Source organism: Lathamus discolor, chromosome 4, assembly GCF_037157495.1.
Source record: "Lathamus discolor isolate bLatDis1 chromosome 4, bLatDis1.hap1, whole genome shotgun sequence".
Lineage (NCBI taxonomy): Eukaryota > Metazoa > Chordata > Aves > Psittaciformes > Psittacidae > Lathamus > Lathamus discolor.
The window spans coordinates 10,151,521-10,169,489 of NC_088887.1; the positions used below are offsets into that span (position 1 = coordinate 10,151,521).

A 17,969-nucleotide genomic window follows, 5' to 3' on the forward strand; every position below is an offset into this window, starting at 1 on the left:
GAAACCATGAAAAAGAAGCATGCTCTTCCAGTTGACTGGAGTCAATCGACTTTAACCCACTCTAATATTCTTAGTTTGATTTCCTTGGGAAATGAAGCCTAGCTGATAGTACGTGTGTATCTGTTTTGTCCATATGTTCTTCCAATAATTTTTCAGTGCAACTAATTACAACCACATTTAAAAGAGAGTGGAAGGCTGAAAAGTAATTTGTTCCTGTAGGTACGTCTCTTCAAACCTGGTGATTTAGTAATGCCCCATTCCTTCATAGGGGAAAAAGCATGAATAACGCAGGTGGTACCTGGCAGCAGCCAGCCAGGCCAAATGGTGACTGCATTTTGTGTTGCATTGCAACGTGCATTTTGGTCCACTAGGAAAGAAGCATGTGTTTCTAGGATAGCCATAGCATGCTGTTTCTTTTTCCTACAGGAGATGTCACAGGGGATATGATGAGATCTGGCTTTCATTACAGCGGGATGAAGGAGGGATTTTGGAAACAAGAACCCATAGGGAAGCAGGCTTGGTGTGTTCTGCTTGCATGAACAGCTTGCTCTAGAGCAATACTTCTGGATCAGCATCATTAGTGATGAGAATCCCACACACCTTTCCTACCCATGCAAGCTCACCTTGTGTTAAGCACCTGCAATGTGTGAATTGGAGATTGGTACCCTTTGGCAGCGGTGACCACAGTAAAGGAGGCAATGTGGCCTGAGGAGGGGGCACTGGGCTGTCACACTGCATCCCAGGGCCTGGCCCGTCATGGGTTGTGCAGTCGCACTCCCTCCATGTCCCCAGCTGCAAAAGGACACCCTTAGTGAAATGCCTGGAGAGTGACTGATGAAAAGCCCAGCGTGAATGTTAAGTAGTACTTCATTACTGCTGTTCCTCTCACCAGAGGCAATGATTTTAGGGGGCAATAGAGCTACAAGATCTAATTATTCCTTGGAAAAAAAATAGTTCATGCTACGTATGGTAGGAGGAACCTGTATTTGAAAGGAGAGGAGTAGTGGGAGAAGCCTTCTGTGAGCAAACAGTGGCTTTGCAAGCTAATTTCCTACACAGAAGGGTTCCTTTTGGTCCTTCTGAAATTGCAGGGAAATCATGGGAGATCCAGCAAAGACTGATGCAGCCCGATGCTTGCTATTTTTTCCTGGAGGCCTTGCAGCTCTGTAACTAGGATCAGTGCATTTGAATCTCCCTCTGGCCCCTGTGTACTGCCCAGCAGTGACACCAGCATCAGAGAGACCCTTGCTTCAGAATTTGTCAAGCAGAACTCTGCTGAGAAACCAAACCTGCCCCGCTGCTCTCCTTGCTGTGGCAATGAGAGATATTCCTTTGCTGAATAAGCTCTCCGTGTCAGCGGAAGCCATAGGGACTCCTGAGCCTAGCGTACCTTATAGACCTGTAATCCAAGAGATACATTTGCAGAGGAATAAGGGAACCATATTTCTATAGCATAACATATATATATATTTATATATATATATATAAATAAAACAAATGAGCTGGCTTGCAACACTAGGTGGCAGAGGTGGGATCTTTTCTGCTCTGAGCGCTGTCCTATAAGGCATTGCTTGTTTAAGTACAGTCGCATTTAGTTGGAGCTGCAGGAGAGAGACAGAGAGATTCTCTGTGTTTACAGCCAGCGCAGGCTACGGCGAGCATCTAACCTGGCCCCCCCTTTCTCCAGCACTTGAAGGGGAGAGTGCGAGGCTATTTGGGAATCTGGGCACCTAGGTCAGCTTTCGCTGCGACTGGATTGTCAGAGCTGGTAAAGCAGAGCCCAGGGGGACTGAAGGGAGACACGAATCCCATTTTCTTCGGGAAGGGGGGGGAAAGGAGAGGAAAAAAAGATAAATCGAGTGAGAGAAGCGAAGAGACGGAGAAAAAGGCAGAGGAAGCGGAGCGAGTGAGAAAGCATGAGGACCTACTGGCTGCACAGTATCTGGGTGCTGGGGTTCTTCCTGTCCCTCTTCTCCTTGCAAGGTATGTGATGAGTTATTTCTTGCAATCTCCCCAAACCCTTCTGCTTGAATTGAGGCTGATGGACGGAAGATAGCCTGAAACATGGAGCTGGAAGCTAGGGCTTCCTCTCCCCCCTTTCTTCTCTATACCTTCCCCCCCCCCCCCCCCCCCCTCAGGAAATAAGCCAAGGAGAGATCACTGCTGGTGAATCCTATGGTTAGAGGGCACTGCATGTGACTGACTTCCCTGCTGTATTTATGCGTTAGCAGAAGGGGGAGTTTGGGGGGGCACAGTGAGATTTGCAAAGAGGGGTGGGTGAAGAAGGTGGGTACCCCCTCCACCCACAGCACTGTTTCTCAGCACTTTGGGTCACAAGTACCGATGCTCCTGGATTCTTCACCTTCCTGAGGAATTCAGTGTTAAGTTTCTTCTGTTGTTTTGTTTTGGGTTTGTTTTTTTTTTTTTTTCCTTCTGTTTTATTTCTATTTTGGTTTTGCCCAGAGAGGCTGAGGTTAGAGGAACCTCTACATGTATCTGTAAAAACAGTATGTCCTTCCCTTCCACCGCGGGGAGGGGGGAAAAGAGAGTGATGGAGGAAAGACGGGAGAAGAAAATTTGTTGGGTACGGGGTTTTGTTCAGTGGAGAACTGCCAGCTGGGTTTCTTGCTTGAAGAGCCAAGTGTGAGTACAGAATTTAGTTTGAAGTGATGACAGGCATGCTAGCTGGTTCCGAGGTGCTTTCTGTAAACAGGAGTTAAGGGTTAATGCATCCCGTGCTGTATGTCTAAATACGTCACGCATGTACATAGAATCATAGCCCTCCAAATCACAGCTTGGACATGAGCCACACTCACACACACCAGTGGTCCTTCACACATATACACGTACACATTCATGAATATAGCAAGGGAGATGAATAAACTCACTCTGGCACATACAGTTCTAGCTCCCTAGCGCATGCGATTCCTGGAGTGCCAGTCTGCTCTCTTGCACTCACATCCTCTCTTCCTCTCTCCCCTCCCTGGCTCCTACAAGCCTTTTCTTGTGCTCCCTCTCCATCCTGCACACTAGTGCTCGTGGTTACTTGCATATAGAAATCCCTTGCTTATCCCGCTGCACTAGCCTTGCAAGCCTGCATGCTTACACATACACACATACAGAGGTGAATATACAAATAAAGAACATATATGTACTCTATCTGGCCTTCCCTGTGCCTCATGGTATTGCATTTGCAGTGATACCCTTGGAGGGTATTCTCTCTCTGTCTTCACCACACACACAGCTCTTTTCTCTCACTCTTGTTCATGCTAGTGCGTGAGTGCCATGCATGTAGATATGCCCAGTCACAGCATCCTTGCTTCCCCCTAGCTCCTACTTTTACACACTGTCTTGCGTGTACTGTCCTCTTCTATTTTGTGTCTACTAAGCAAATTCCCGTACAGCATGCTCCCCTGTCACACACATGCTTTCTGTTGTAGCCTCATACTTACCTGCCACTACTGCAAGCACTCACTATGAAACCCCTCTATTTTTATCACCTTCTCACATTTACCAAGCGTTCCTTTTCATACGGTCTCACTCCTGTCTCTGGTTTGCACACACATGCTTCTCACTGTCACATATTTTCTCTCAAACTTGCATTCCCTGATTGTGAATCCAGCACCTTCCAGCTGACTTCCTCTCTGTGAAGTGGCTATTTCTGACGTGGGAGAAGGATTTTCTCCCAGCACATTGATGTATGTGAGGTGAGAAGAGAACCAGTACTACTTGTGTAACATAAGCTGCTAATGTCAGCAATGAAGTTGCATAGCATGTGAACATCCCCCTGCTCTTGAGGAACAGGCACAGACCTATCAAGGAAGATGGACACTGGCAAATCACATCAACTCTGAACACTGTTTTTCTCACTGATGCATGTTTCCTAGCCTGTAGTCAATGATGCTTGCTCCATGCAGTGTTTCCAAGTCGGAAGCCTTCCCCGAGTTGTGACCAGAGCATCCCGGTGCTAGCACAGTCAGGAGCTGGTTTAGTCATTTCTTGTAACTGTATCTTATGCCAGGCTCCAGGTTTTATCTTCTTTCAGTAAGTTACTATTGCCATACTTACATCAGCCCCATCCATTCTGATTCTGGAGACATCAGGGAAGGGCTTTTGAGGGCAGTCGTATCATGTATCCTCTGAGAAGGCAGAGGCAATCCAGTTGCCTTGCCTGGGTTTTAGGATGGGATGGGGAGGTTGGAAGAATAAACCAGACCCAATCCACTGCTGAATCTAGCTTCACAGCCAGCAGTAATTTCCTTTCTGTGGTGCGGAGGGTGAGAGGATGTAGAAACAGGGATATTGGGGCTGCATGGGAGGAGCAGGGCACCTCACAAGCAAGCCCAAAGACATTCAAAGGAGTTAAAAGGGGGTAGGAAAATGTTGTGCCCTTAAAAGAAAAACAACAAAACCACACCACTTATTTCTGATGAATTGTTATTCATTGAAAGCTGTGGTAACAAACACTGAACACTTCTGTAACCCTGCTGAGCACGATTCAGTGGAGCTCTCACCCTAGGAAACTGCAGCAGTGGCTCTGACAGGCAGTGACCCCAGTCGGATCGCTTCCAAGTGCTTTCTGAGAGCATCCCTCCAGAGCCGGCCAGCTGAGTCTGCACCTCTGCAAGCTACCCAAAACTTGTCCGTGCCTTCGCTCCCCCTTTTCCTCGCTGTCCGCTTGGGGGTGTACCGCTGAACGCAAAAGCAGCTCCTTGTCTTTTTCTGTTCTCCCAGTGAGGGGGTGAAGGGGAGCGATGCCAGCACTGTTGGCATGGCTGAGCCGAGGCTGAATAGCCCACGATGGGAGTGCAGGGGAGGAAGCACAGCTGAGGCTGGCAGGAGACCTACAGGCTCCACCGTGCCAAGTGGCCAACACAGGCTGCGTCCTCCTCCAGTGTCTCTGCCAGGGGATGTGCAATGGGTTGCCTGTCCCCCGCCTGCCTGCGCTCAGGAGCTTTGGCGCAGAGACAGGCTTTCCCCCTTTCCCTTAGGTTAAAGCCTCTGAGTCCTGCGCAAAGGGTTTTTAACGTTTTCTTTTCTTCCCTGGTCCTGATTTTCATCCCTTTTCCTGTTTCCTTAATTTCGTGCTTCAGGATTCTCGCTGCTGCGCTTCCAGTGCTCATTCCAAAGCAGGTGGCTCAGAGGCAGCAAGGTTGATCCTCCCGTTTGGTGCACTAGCCTTCGTGCCCTGTAGGTTTGGAGGAATAAAAGTACCTGCACACCCCAGCACTGCTGGTGGGTGGGATTTTCTAGTGGCATGCTGCAGCTTTCCCCTCGGATGGATTCATCCCTGCGAATGGCGTGCCTCGTAGCTTCTGATAAAGATCAGACTCTTGAATTGGACTCAAAAGCTCAATGTTTCTTTTCCTTATTTTCCTCCCAGGTCAAAAACTGAGGGTATGGAGATAATGGGGAGCAGCAAAAGATTTGGGTCTATCAGCAATTGCATTTTTATAATTTAGAGGAATTTTGTGTTGCTATTTTTGCTTTTGCTTACTATTATTCCAACTTAGCTGTCTATATGGAAAGTAATTTTGATTCTCGCCCTGAGCATTTGATTTGAAACGTGAATGCAAACAAATTACACAACATTTTCTTCAGCATTCCCTTACATTGAAAATTCTTCTAAACAAACTCCCTTGAAGAATAACAGCTGCTTCAATTCAGCAATTAGCTAAAAGATCCCAGCTTGTTTTAATAAACCTCCCCTACAACCCCACTTCATTGGTTAATAGCAGGAGACTTTGTGCTTTAAAACAACCCAAATTAAAATACCTTCAGAACCAGTTTAGTGAAGGAGATGCCTTAAGAAAGGGTATGCAGAATTGTTTTGTGTAGTTCTGGTAGCTTTTACTTAGAATGCATCTTTTGAGCTGCTCAAGGGTGTTCACAAGCGGGGACTAAGTCTGATGCGGGAAATCACAGAAGCACTTGGGTAAGTGGAGTAGGTCGGTACACAGAGCAAATGTTATCTGTAAAGTCTCATGTTCTAGAATGTGACGGGGCAATGCGGGTGTGAAAAATGATGTGTTTGTTAATGTGCGAGGTTTGTCCAATCTATATGGATGGAAGCAGGGACCCAAGTGTTTCAGTGCTGATAATGGGTAATGGATGGGGAGAGCAGAGGGAGGAGCAGGAATGTATGTATGTGCAAGCGGTGACATTGTGGTGTCCGGGGTAACCGTGTGGGGGGACTGTGGTGCAGCTGGATAATGCTTAGATATTGCTGACTAGAGGAAAAAAAGACTTTTCCTGCTCTCAGGAATATACTTTTTCTCTCTGTTTTCAACTCTTTCTATCAAATAAGGCAGGAGCTCTCACAGGCTGGTCTGTATTGATGAGGTAACAACTCACTCAGCTGCCTTGCATTCCCTTAAATGATGAAGAGGTTCAATACCTACAACAAAACACTTTTCTTGGAGGCTTGAGGAAGGGAAGAGCCAGAGAAGGCTTTTTATCTGCAGACAGGGAGCATTAAAAAGATGTCCCAAGTGTTTCTTCTGGTCCTACCCCAGTGCTTGCAGACCATTTGAGTCAATAATTACCACACCAGTAAGGACCCATTTCCCCTAGCTGTTATAAATCTCAGCACTCAGCTAAGTACTCAGAGGGCTTTAATAAGATAAGTAGAAATTTGCTTTATCTTCTAGCCTCAGAGATCTCCTCTCATACAAGGATCTCACTAGTCTTGTAGCAAACAGCCTGGTCCCTATGTTTCTGGGTGCTCCTTCTCAGCCTATGAGCACCCATGCATATGCTAGTGGCTTGAGGAGGAGATGAGTTCTTTAGGAGTTATTCTTTCCACCTCTTTTTACCTGTAAGCAATAGGGCTTCTTCCAAGGATTAGGATTCCAGGGTGGGGAATATGGCTGTTGTCATCTTAGTTTGATGTCAGAACCAATGCTTTGGAAGCCTGCATCATTATTGTGTGCTAGCTGTGTGTCCTGTAAGCTTTTGGGTACACCAAGGCCCTTATCTTGGTGGTGGGGACTGTCCCCTTCCCTCAATTGATTAATCCTGTGCAAAAGGGATGTGCTTAAGAATGGGTTGAAGCAGGGTGCTAATGTGTAGGTCCAGATGTGATGTAACAGCAGCTCTGTGCAGCTACCTAGAGGGGCTGGTGAGGCAGTGCTGGTGATGAGGAGGTGTAGCACTGCTTACTGACCCGCATGCTGTGAAGTGAAAGCAGGTGGCAAAGGGTGATTAAGAGTGAATGTAAGGGAAAACTCCTTTTCTGGACAGATCTGAATACCTGATGGGCTTTCTTGTGGCAGATCAGCCAAGGTTGTTTGCTGACACAGATTGTGAAAGGGTTGAATGATCTGAGTAAAATCCACAATGGTACCAGACAAAGGCATCTTGGAAGAGCTGGGAAAACCTTCCATGTGTGCCTTTGATTATGTGGACATGTGCTTTGTGAAAGATTGTCTCCCTTGCATGCAGGGTGCTGCTGGGAGGATGCAGACTTTTACTGTCTGCAGTCCCTATAGGAAGCAGAAATATTTGCGTCTTCAGTATTTCTTCTTTAAAGAAGTGTGTGACATAGGTTTGGGTGCTCTTCAGGCTTAATGAGCAATGGCTTTGGCAGCTGACGTGCTCTTCCTGTTGCCATTTTACCCAGGATAGAATGAAAATATCCAGAACATCACAGACCATCTAGTCCCACTCTGTATGATCAGAGCTGTGGACTCACAGTCTGTGCTTCTGTGGTTCCGGGCTTATAAAAAGAATCCAAAAGAAACTCTTTGGAAGATGGCTTGTTCTTGAAACCTGCTCTCTTCCCTAGAGTCTGCCTCTGTGTGACCTTATGGAGGCAGGTTTCTTCATATCTTTCAGGTTTGGCAGATATCTCCCCCCAAAAGAATGGCATTCTCGTTTTCCTGGTGATGTGTTCTTGGCTACTGGGAGGGCGAACATGTCGCAGGCAGGTCATGAGCAGCGGGATGAGGAAGGGCGTAAGGAAGGAGACAAATAGAAAGCTGTAGAGCTTTCCAAACAGGAAATCAATAGCGTATCAGCATGCAGCCACTGGGATATGAGTACGCAATGTAAGCGTGTAATCACAGCTCCCTCCCCTCTGCCCCTTAGCACTTACATTGATAGTGAGTTGCAAACTGGAACCAATTAATCCTTACAACCTGCTACAACAATAAGTATTAATATTCTTCTGCATGGCCTCTGGCTGCTGCACCTGCATGGAGCTTGGCTGTGCTTGGCCCTCAGCAGTTGACCCAAAGGGACATCGAGAGTGAGAACAAGGGTCTCTCTGACCTTAAGCCTTGCAGCCTGTGCACTGCATTACCTGATTTCCACTTGTATATGGATGTTGGTGAATTTGACTGTGTAGATATATATATATTCAAGTGCCTGACAAAGGAGGGATTTGCAGGTGTGGGGTTATTCCAAGGACCATCTCTGTGGTTTTATGTTTGTTTGGTTTTTTTTAATGTGAAAATGTGTTTAGATTTGTGTCACTGTGGATATATGTTTGCATGAGCATCTACTCTTTGCCTTGTAAAGCTACTTTGTTGTATAATAGAATCACTTGCATCACAACATCCAGTTTTATTTATACCTATATGCATGGTCTGTGCATGGAGGTGTGACCAAAGACCTTTGAGTAACTCTTATTTGGCTTTTGGGAAGATGCATGTAGGGTACAGAAGAGGATGGTAGAGGTGTATGTGCATATACATATATGCGCATGTGTATGTGTTTGAATGTATGCATGTGACAGAGAATGCCTAAGTGGTGTGGTAAAGATCCTTGCACCATGTTAACAGATCTAGTTCAGAGTTGTTTTGTGCAAGGGAGATGCTGTGAAATGTTAGTTCAGTAGGTGAATGCACCATGATTACTGATAGGAATATCTGCTTAGCTGTGTAAGCTTTTGGAATGATCATTATACACAGCAGATTTGCATCCTATCTTGACATGACAAGTGATTGTACCAATGAAACAGAATTGTCTTGGTTACCCCTCCTTACCTTTCTGTGATAGCCTCAGTGTAAGGTGGCAGTTTAGCCGTATTTCAGTCACTGGGCATGAAATACAGTGTCAAGAGTGGAAAGGACATGCTTGACTTTTGCACTCTCATGGGAGAGTTTCTGGGGACAGAAGAAAGAAGAGGATAAAATGAGGCTTTCTTACATGCACAAGTTGCACTGTTTTAATTAGACCATGTATTCAAAAATAGTACAACCTGACTGAGCCAACCTTTCTTATGTAGCTATGCTACTGTGTGCCATATAAGCAAAGGATCTCTGGGCCGGATGCAACCTGAACCAGTAAGTCTGCTTTGGCTGTACCTGTGTTAACACAGCCTTGTTGATTTAACTACCTCAAGAGCACAGATTCTCACCAGCATAGATGTGCTCTGTCAAGTCTTGGGTTTAGGCAGCTGAGAAAAATCAGGATGGACCTGTGAGATGTTCTGCACTTCTAGGCTTTCTGTAGAGGGAAGGAAACTATTTGAAGCAGTCTTTGGGCTGCTTCAGGGTTGGGGCCTTTACTAACAGTGATTTCTCAGTGCTTCAAACTAAAAGAATCTTACTCGTACTAACTCCAGTGGTGTAAGAGCTGCCTGTAGTCTAGGCCTGCTAAGAGAGCAAAGGTAGGAAACTGTGAGAGCTAAAGTGAGGATGCAGAACCTCTCCTTCATTTCCATGTAGCCTAGGTGCCAACTGGTGACTGGTTTGTGTACTATGAACAGCCACAGAGCTGCAGCAGATTGGGCTGCTAATAAAAAAACCTCAGGCTGCTGCAGCATGAGGTAAATGAGCTGTGGCATTGCCCCAGAGGGGCCTAGAGCTAAGGTCAGCAGCACAGGGTCTTCCTTCTCTTCTGGTCTGCTGTGTGCCCAGAGGAAAGGCCATTCTGGCTGGCCTTGCTCTGTCTGCCCTGATGTTAAGCTTTGTAGCAGCAAGCTTTTCTTGAGGCTTCAAGGGACCTCACAAGACCTCTGTTTCTAGGCTCTGCTCATCCCCCTGGTCAATCTGAAGAGTTTCTGGTCTCTTTCTCTCCCTCTTCCTGCTGCCCACAACAACCTCAGTACAGAAAGAGAAACAAGACATCCTAAAATGCCCCTGGTGCTGAAGCATTGCTTGAGCTGCTAAGGTGTAACAGGGATGTGAAATGTACTGGGAAGACAGGAGAATTCAAGCCTCTGCTTTCTTCACTGTGTACCAGGGATCCTTAAAGTGCCAGCTCTGAGGTTCATGCAAACCTGGGGATGCTATGTGACAAGAGGCTTTGAAATCGTTACAGGGAGAGACTTAGTAGGACTTTTATCTAGAAGAACCCTTTGTGTAGAGCACCCGCGGGTTTCTTGCAGAACCCTGCCTAAATCTTTTCTACAGGAGTTTGTTGAAGCAAACCATTGAGTGTTGCAGGGTGTTTCTGCCTCACTGAATTGACATTTTTCTAATGAGGAAAAAGGGTGCTTTTGCTGGAAAAATTCCAACTCAAGTTTCAAGAGCAGATTAAGGCACAAGTGCTTAAAGGCTTTTCTGCGATGTGCTATCTTCTGTCATAAGATTACATCAAAGACTCAACTATCATCTAAAACAAGAAATGTTCCGAAAATTGTCGCCCTTATAGGTGTGACAAAGAAACTTAAAAATATATAACCTGAGTGCAGCCGGTAGCTGGTGCCTGTTTTATGTCTGCAGGCGGCTGAAAGAACATCATCAGGGATATATCATCCGGTTTATTTCCCTGGGGTTTTAGGTTTGACCTTCTGCTGAAGTCTCTTTGGGAAAGGGGTTTCAATGCAGCTACTACTGAAGAGTGTGGTAGTCCTGGCTCTTTCAACCAAGAGTTAGCTGCAGTTTCCCTGAGGGGAAATGCTCAGGGAAATCCTAAGTGAGAGTGGCCCTTTTTTTTGATGGGATCTGCCACTGCTTGATGGGACTGGAACCTGAGGAGTTTGCATCATGTGGGAGGGGTTTATGTTATGCTGTGGATCATGTGTTGGGTAGCGTGTATATTTGTTCAGTTTGGCTTGTGACTGTTCCTGGGCAGACTGGGAATTGTATAGCTGGAAAAACAATGGAGCAAATATACAAGAAGACTCATTTAAACCAGAGCTGTAAGGGCACTGCGGAATTATAGAATCTTAGAACCAGCTTGGTTGGAGTAGACGTTTAAGACCATCAAGTCCAACCGTTACCCCAGGGCTGCCGAGGCCTTCACTAACCCATGTCACTGAGAGCCTCATCTACATGGTTTGTGAACACTTCCAGGGTCAGTGACTCCAGCACTGCCCTGGGCAGCCTGTTCCAATGCCTTTTGGGGAATGAATTGTTCTTAGTCTCCATCTAAACCTCCCCTGGTGCAGCTTGAGGCTAAAGTAGAAGACCTACCCCTGCTTTTGTTTGGAACTGGATTTCCTTCAAAGAGGCCTAGCTGATCTCACTGAAGAGGATGGAATATCATTGGGCAGGGCTCACATCCCGTAGTGATGCTGTGTCTGAGCCAGAGGATGAGCATGTGCATGTATCTGTGTGTGCATGGCATGTGCGGGGCCGGTGCTGCGATCACCGGAATTACAGTCTAGCCAGATAACGAGCTGTTGTTGTTTACAGCGCTTTGGTTCCGGGCACTTCAATTCCAGAAAGATGTAAACAAAATTAGAGGGAATTCAGAGGATTGCAAGGAGAATGATTAAGGGGCTGGAGGGACTGACTTATGAGGAATGCTTGTGAGAGCTAAATATATAGCTGCTTTGGCTAAATGACTAGAGAGGAGCTATGCTAATGATCTAGGCATACTGGGAAGGAGTGAAGAATTGTCGAGTGTGGACTCAGAGCTAGAAGTGTCTCTCATGGTAGGAAAATTGGAGAAGAGAAGACGGAAAAACTGGCAGGAGAAAAGAATACTTAATGGAAGAAAGAGATTAGGTGGTGAAATAGCTTTGTTAAGAACTGTGGTGGAATTGCTGTCATTTGGGATATCTGAAGTTTGGTTGGGCAGAGCCCTGGAGAATAATCCATGCTCTACAAGCTTGAAAAGGTCCCTTGAGAGACAGTCTAGATGCCTTAATAGATTTTTATGCTGTCATTAATTTCTGAATCACAGCTAATACTTTCAGTCTGACAAAGAACCATATTCTTTAAAGCATTTTTCTTTCTTCCCTTGTATTACTTCTGGTGTGACACAGATACTGGCACAAGACAGACTCGCAAGGAAGTATTCTGCTGTATTAAGAAATGAAGTCCTGGTTATCAAATACTTAACTCAGACTTTTTTGCTCTTTCTTTTAGTGAGGTGTTCATCCAGATTTGCCTCATAGGTGGGCAAAGGCAGTCTGTTGGACACCCAACAAGTTGAAATCCTACTATTTGTAACTTTGTCTTATAAGCTGTGCCAGGCTATGATGGGTTTCCCATTGCCAAGCACAAGTATATCCTGAGCTTTATCTTCCACACTTTCAAAATGTGGAAGAGTGGACTGGTCCCTTCAGGCTCAGAAGCTGATGTGGCTGAGCTTGTAGCATTAATGGCATGGCACAAGGCCTGAGCCCTCCCAGGGCCATCTGTGAACTGGAGGGAGTTGGACCTACAAGGGAGGTAGAGGTGGAACACCGTGGTAGGAGATGAGCAAGTTGATCCTACAAGGGAGGCAGAGGTGGAACAACATGGTAGAAGACCATGGTTGATCAATGGTGGGTGGGAATCAGCCAGCTGGTTTGTTCTTGTTCACAACAGGACTGAACAGTGAAAGCTAAATGGGTAGCAGTGGCTGCTCAGTTTAACCCTTTTTTTGGGGGAGGAAGAAAACAAGCTGAATTGACAGCAAGTTTTGCAGTGGCTGCTGTGCTGGCTGGCACCATTGACTTCCAGAGGCAAAACATATTGCAGTTTGAGTGCAAGAGCCAGGACACATAATGGGGATTAACCAAACTAAAGATTGTTTGCGCCATGGATGCAGATCCAGAGAGAGAGTTCATCATAGTTTATTAGCTCAGGTACAGGACTATGCAAATCGCAATCTGTTTCGTGGGCAAGAAGCAAGGAGAATTACTTTGCATTGCATGCAGTCCAGACTGGTAAGTGTTGCTGGATCTTACCAATCTGTGCAGCGCCAGCTTTAGGGTCTCAGCAGCCCAGCAGTGCCAAGGAACATGTTGCAGATACAGCTGGCTCTGGTTGGAAAATGATGCTTCTTAGCTTGGACTTAGGACTACAACAGCAAGGTGGCTGTTAGTAATGACATCTTTACCCAATGCTCGCTAGCAGAATGGGAGAGCTTGTTTGCTCAGATTTGGTGCAGTGGGAGTGCAGTTGGGCTCTGGCTCTGAAACAGAAACAAGGAACACAGTAGGCTTGTTTTGTCTACACTGAACTTCCTTATTTTTGGTGTTACAATCACCTCTTTAAGAAATATGTAAGTCCTGGACAAAATATGAAATTCCTACTTTCCTTTAGGTAGAATCAGCTGGTTGCGTTCATGCCAGAATGGGAAAACTAGGAGATGTAAGAAAATCAGTAAAGGATGAAGTAAGGGAAAAGACTGGGGACTCCAAAGGTGAGGAGATAAGGTGCTGTTCGATGGCAGGATGCATGCTCATCAAGATGGAGAACTTGAAATACAGGCCCAAATACCAATGGACCTTCTATTTCCTGGGAATTATTTAGGCAATCTGTGTGCCCTCTAGTGGTATAACTCGTGGAGGGACATACAGAGTTGCTGCTGCTGCCATTAGTCAAAGCCAGTATTGCTTAAAAAAGCTGGACAGTATGTTTGGAGCCCAAAGGATGAGGGTTCTCACTCCTGGCTTGCTGCAGAGAGAAGAGTGGGGTGAGAGATAATTTGTCTAGTAATTGTTTGTTGCATGGAGAAATGGATTTGTTACAGCACCTTTTAATCGTTGTTCCATGGGATTTTGCTAATCTCATTCTAACCCCTGCAGAACACTTGTAGCTTTGCACCCAGCTGGTGAGTCGGAGCACAGTGCTGCACCTTCTTTAGATACTGGTGCACAGGCACAGCTGCAGGAGGCCTTGGAATGGATTCCTGCAACTGGTTGTAGAGGATAGAGCTGTGGGGTTGCCCTGTGGCTTGTATGAACCGCATCTCTGAAATGGAGACCCAACATTCTATGAAGAAGAGGGCAGTTGGCAGCAAACTTCTGGCTGTATTGCTATGTGCTGAATTCTGGAAGAAAAATCTAAGCATTTCAAAGTAAAAATGTAGAATAACCTACACATCTGTTACCTAAAATTCCTGGTTTAGATAGCTAACAGTAGCATTATTAAATATCAATCTTGATATGAAAGGAGGCTCTTCTCAAACAAGAATGAATGATTTTTTTGGTTTACTGTTATTCACATGTTTGAACAAGGTGGAAAAAAGTGGATTGATGCTATTAATAACTACTTCTGTTAGTAGTCAGAGTTCATACATAAAAATGATCATTCAAATACACTAAAACAGGAACTTCTTGGAACAATGTGGATGTTTAATGAAAAAAGGGGAGGATTTATCTCTACTGGGATGGCCTTTCTGAAAGAAGCGGAGAGTGATTCTAAGCCAGTGCAATATAAGACATCCAGGTTGTTTCTGCTCCAAAACACAGCAGGATCTGGAATCTGGTTATCCCACAGTTGAGAAAACACATCAATCCCTGGGCTCTGATCTGCTTTGAAGAGGTCTCTTATTTTTTTTTCCTCTCCAAATCATATTTTTAGCTACCATACGTGCTCGAGTTAGAGCTCTGTGACTTCCAATATTCAGTGTGGGGCATGCATTAGTTGCTAGATAGAAGATGCGCAAAAAGGTCTGCACTTGCCACGGAGACAAAGGGGAAAAACCTCATACTGCCAAAGGCACACTAGCTCCTTGTCTCTGTGCTTTGGCTTGCTGTGCTGAAGGGCAGGCTGTGGGAGACCCCCCACTTGTCACAGTGAATTGCTGGATCTGTAAGCAGAGGTGGCAGCAGCAGCACGCAGTCCTTGCGGGTGTTTCAGCAGCCAGGAGTCCCTAGATAGCCAATAGATAGTGCTGTGGCCATAAAACAGAGCTCCAAATTCCTGACCAGATCCCTGTGTATTGCCCTTGGCAGGTTTGGAAGCAGGCAGCTCTGTTGCATTTCTAAAATGGTTGGTGCAGTGCCTGCCCTGCAGCATCCAGGCAGTGTGACAAATTCCCTTTTGCTCCTGATATTGGCTCACTGGAGCTGCAAGGAAGGGGGAAGTATGGGTCTTTTATTCAGCTGAATTAGGCTACAACCAAATATCCCGGTTTGTTTCCTGTTGCTGCAGTTTTGTGACCAAAACAAGGGACCAAAGATGTGCTTGTAGCAGAGTAGCTCAGCAGCTTCTACAATGTCTACCTCCTGCACTAGGGTCATACTGAGATGGTATGACCTAATGTTTGATAGAAACCATCAATTCTGCATTGGAGTTAACGTTCTGGTCTGTGGCCTTATTTGCTGCTGTGGGGTAGGAGTTTGCCTAACACTTCTTGAGGGATTTTTGCTTTTGGGTAGGTTTTTGTGTAGAAAAACAAGGAAGAAAAGAAAATAGCTCTAAGAGCTATTTGTCTAGTTTAGGTAGACCAAATGTGGAGTCCCTAATCTGATTTCAGAGAGTAGAAGCTTTAGGCTGGTTTTACATTGTCTTTCTCTACGAGGTTGAAGATGTGTTGTTGGATTTGGTTTTCCTTTGCATTACCTATTCCAACTTGAGGATAAACAAATTCTAAGCCAGTATATTTTCATGAGTGGAATAAAAAGCGGAATGAGATGTAATGCATGTGCCTTTTGATCATTCTGCCCTCCTGAGTGAGGATACTTTACCCTCCTTTTTTGGTTGGCACTGTAAAACATAGTTTGTTCTGTCCAGCTTGCTCCTTTTGTTGATGGTACTCCAAATAGAGCATATCTAGTCCTCCCCATGATGATAGCAAAGTTCTTATGGGGCCCAATCTAGGGCTTAGGGGTCACATCTGGATAACCTGGCATGTTATTTAGCTTGTAGAATCTACAGAACTGGTGATACACGTGCAAGAAGCAAAGCATCTACTTGGATTCTCAGATTCAATAATGCAGCGCAGGCTGGCAGCTAGAAGAAACACATTTCCATGTACAAACTTGGGCATCTTTGAGTTGCAAATGACTAAGACAATAAAACACAAGTTGCCACTTTCATAGGGACTCTCTTAAAGGCTAGAACTGCACTTTCAATTAACTTCTGTCTATGGCCAAAGTCGACACTGCATGAAACTTTGATAATTTCACATATTTAAAATGAATCAGAAGTCTCATTTGTACATTTTCACTGAAAATTTCATGAATTGCACATTTCCTGGTGTTAGATGTTCAATAAACTTAAATAATGCAGCAATTTACATCTAGGAGGTTTGCTTTAAAACTGAAGACTGGCTACTTCTGGGTTAAGAACAGCTCTTTTTATGCCTTCAGCAGTTAGAATGGACAATTTTATTCTGAAATTGTTGGAGATCTGTACTGACCACTTAGTAGCAGAACTCTGATATCAGGAAGATATGCAAGGTATCAGCATATAGCTGGACATAAGTACCCCTTTTGAGCCTGATGTTGTACTTCTGTTCATTTCGTGTGCATCAGTGTTGGATCTATGCAGAAATTTACCAGTCAAACTTATCTGTATTTTAATGTATTTATCAGGGAACCTGAAGAACCAGTTTGTGAAATCCAGTATTAGTTATTAGCACAGAGTGCTTCCTGTATAGGAGTAGTTCGGTTTTTGGGAACATCTTCCTAGATGTCAAAGACCCAAGGTGAGCTCCCAGTTTGAGAGGATGAAAATGAGATGTTCTGTCCACTGGTGCAAATGAGTTCCTGCAGTTGCCTGCTTATCCCAGGCGGGGCCCTGTTTCCATGCCCTATCCTCAGTTTGGTAAACACTGGGTTTTGTCTGACTGACTGCAGAGATATAACATGTGGTGTTGAAGAGGGAGACTTTAAGTAACGCTCTCTGGAGCCCTTTCCTCCTTTACCACACTCCTGCCCTTCCATAAGGGATGTCTACGCTCAACTACGGATAAAAAGTGAGGAGGAAAAGCACAGTTCAAGGTACGTAAGGCAATCCTGAAACAGGACTGCTGCAGACAACCGTCCATTCTGAAGATGATCTGCTGGCCGTGCTGTGATGGCTTTTAAGTGAGGTATCTTAAAATTGCCTCAAATACACCAGGTAGTGCTTCTTATCAGGAGATAGCTTCCACTTCCTCCTGAAATACTGATTAGTAATTTCCACCACATCTAAGGGCACAAAAAAATATGATGCATTGTCCCAGTTGACCATATACAAACCAATGGCTAAAATACTTATCTAAGGTAACAAGCCAGGTGTGCGGTAGAGGACAGCCTGGAGAGCTTGTTCTCTGTTTGATCCCCTTGTACAATGCTCCTGTCCCAAGTGCAGGACTTCCCTTGTTTGAGTCTCCTTGGGCATTGAAATGGGCAGCATGAGTGACAGGAAAGGTGAGGCAGAGAGTGTGAGGTGCAAGGAAATGGTCATGGCTCCCCAGTGTCTGTAATGAAATGTGTGGAAGATGGCCGGAGGAGGGAACAGGGATGCATTTGATAGTGGTGTGGGGAAGAGGGGAACAGGCAGGAGTGCATCTGACAAGCCTTTAAGCCCTGTTTTCTTAATGGGAGCTCCTGCAAATGCACAGGCTGCATAATGCCATAAAGAGAAGATGGCTTCTCCCAGGGCCCTTGCAGCTGCACCAGGCTATGATAACAAAAATTAACTTCATCTCCTTTGTCTTGCTATCCAAGTGCCCCAGAATAGTAGTTATAAAAACAGTGCTGTTTAATATTGTCTTTGATCGAGCAATCCGATGGGAGCCCTGGGCTTGTTCTGCTCGGCTTTGTTAGTTTCAGACCCCAAGGCAACAAGCCGTTGCCTTCAAAGCCTAGGCAGGGTTGCATTAAGTGTGAAGCACGCAGCAGAAATCCCAGTTTGTCAATTCAAATGGCA

General features: G+C 45.4%; 1 protein-coding gene across 1 annotated transcript in view; it reads left to right on the forward strand.

Annotated features, from left to right (window-relative positions):
* The first annotated feature begins 1,609 nt into the window (after positions 1-1,609).
* The window catches only part of LSAMP (limbic system associated membrane protein), a 991,105-nt gene continuing 974,745 nt past the window's right edge, over positions 1,610-17,969 (forward strand). Inside the window, exon 1 of the mRNA XM_065675649.1 lies at positions 1,610-1,983. Within this exon, the coding sequence (XP_065531721.1) occupies positions 1,917-1,983 (67 nt within the window). The 5' untranslated portion in view covers positions 1,610-1,916. The remainder of the gene's footprint in view (positions 1,984-17,969) is intronic.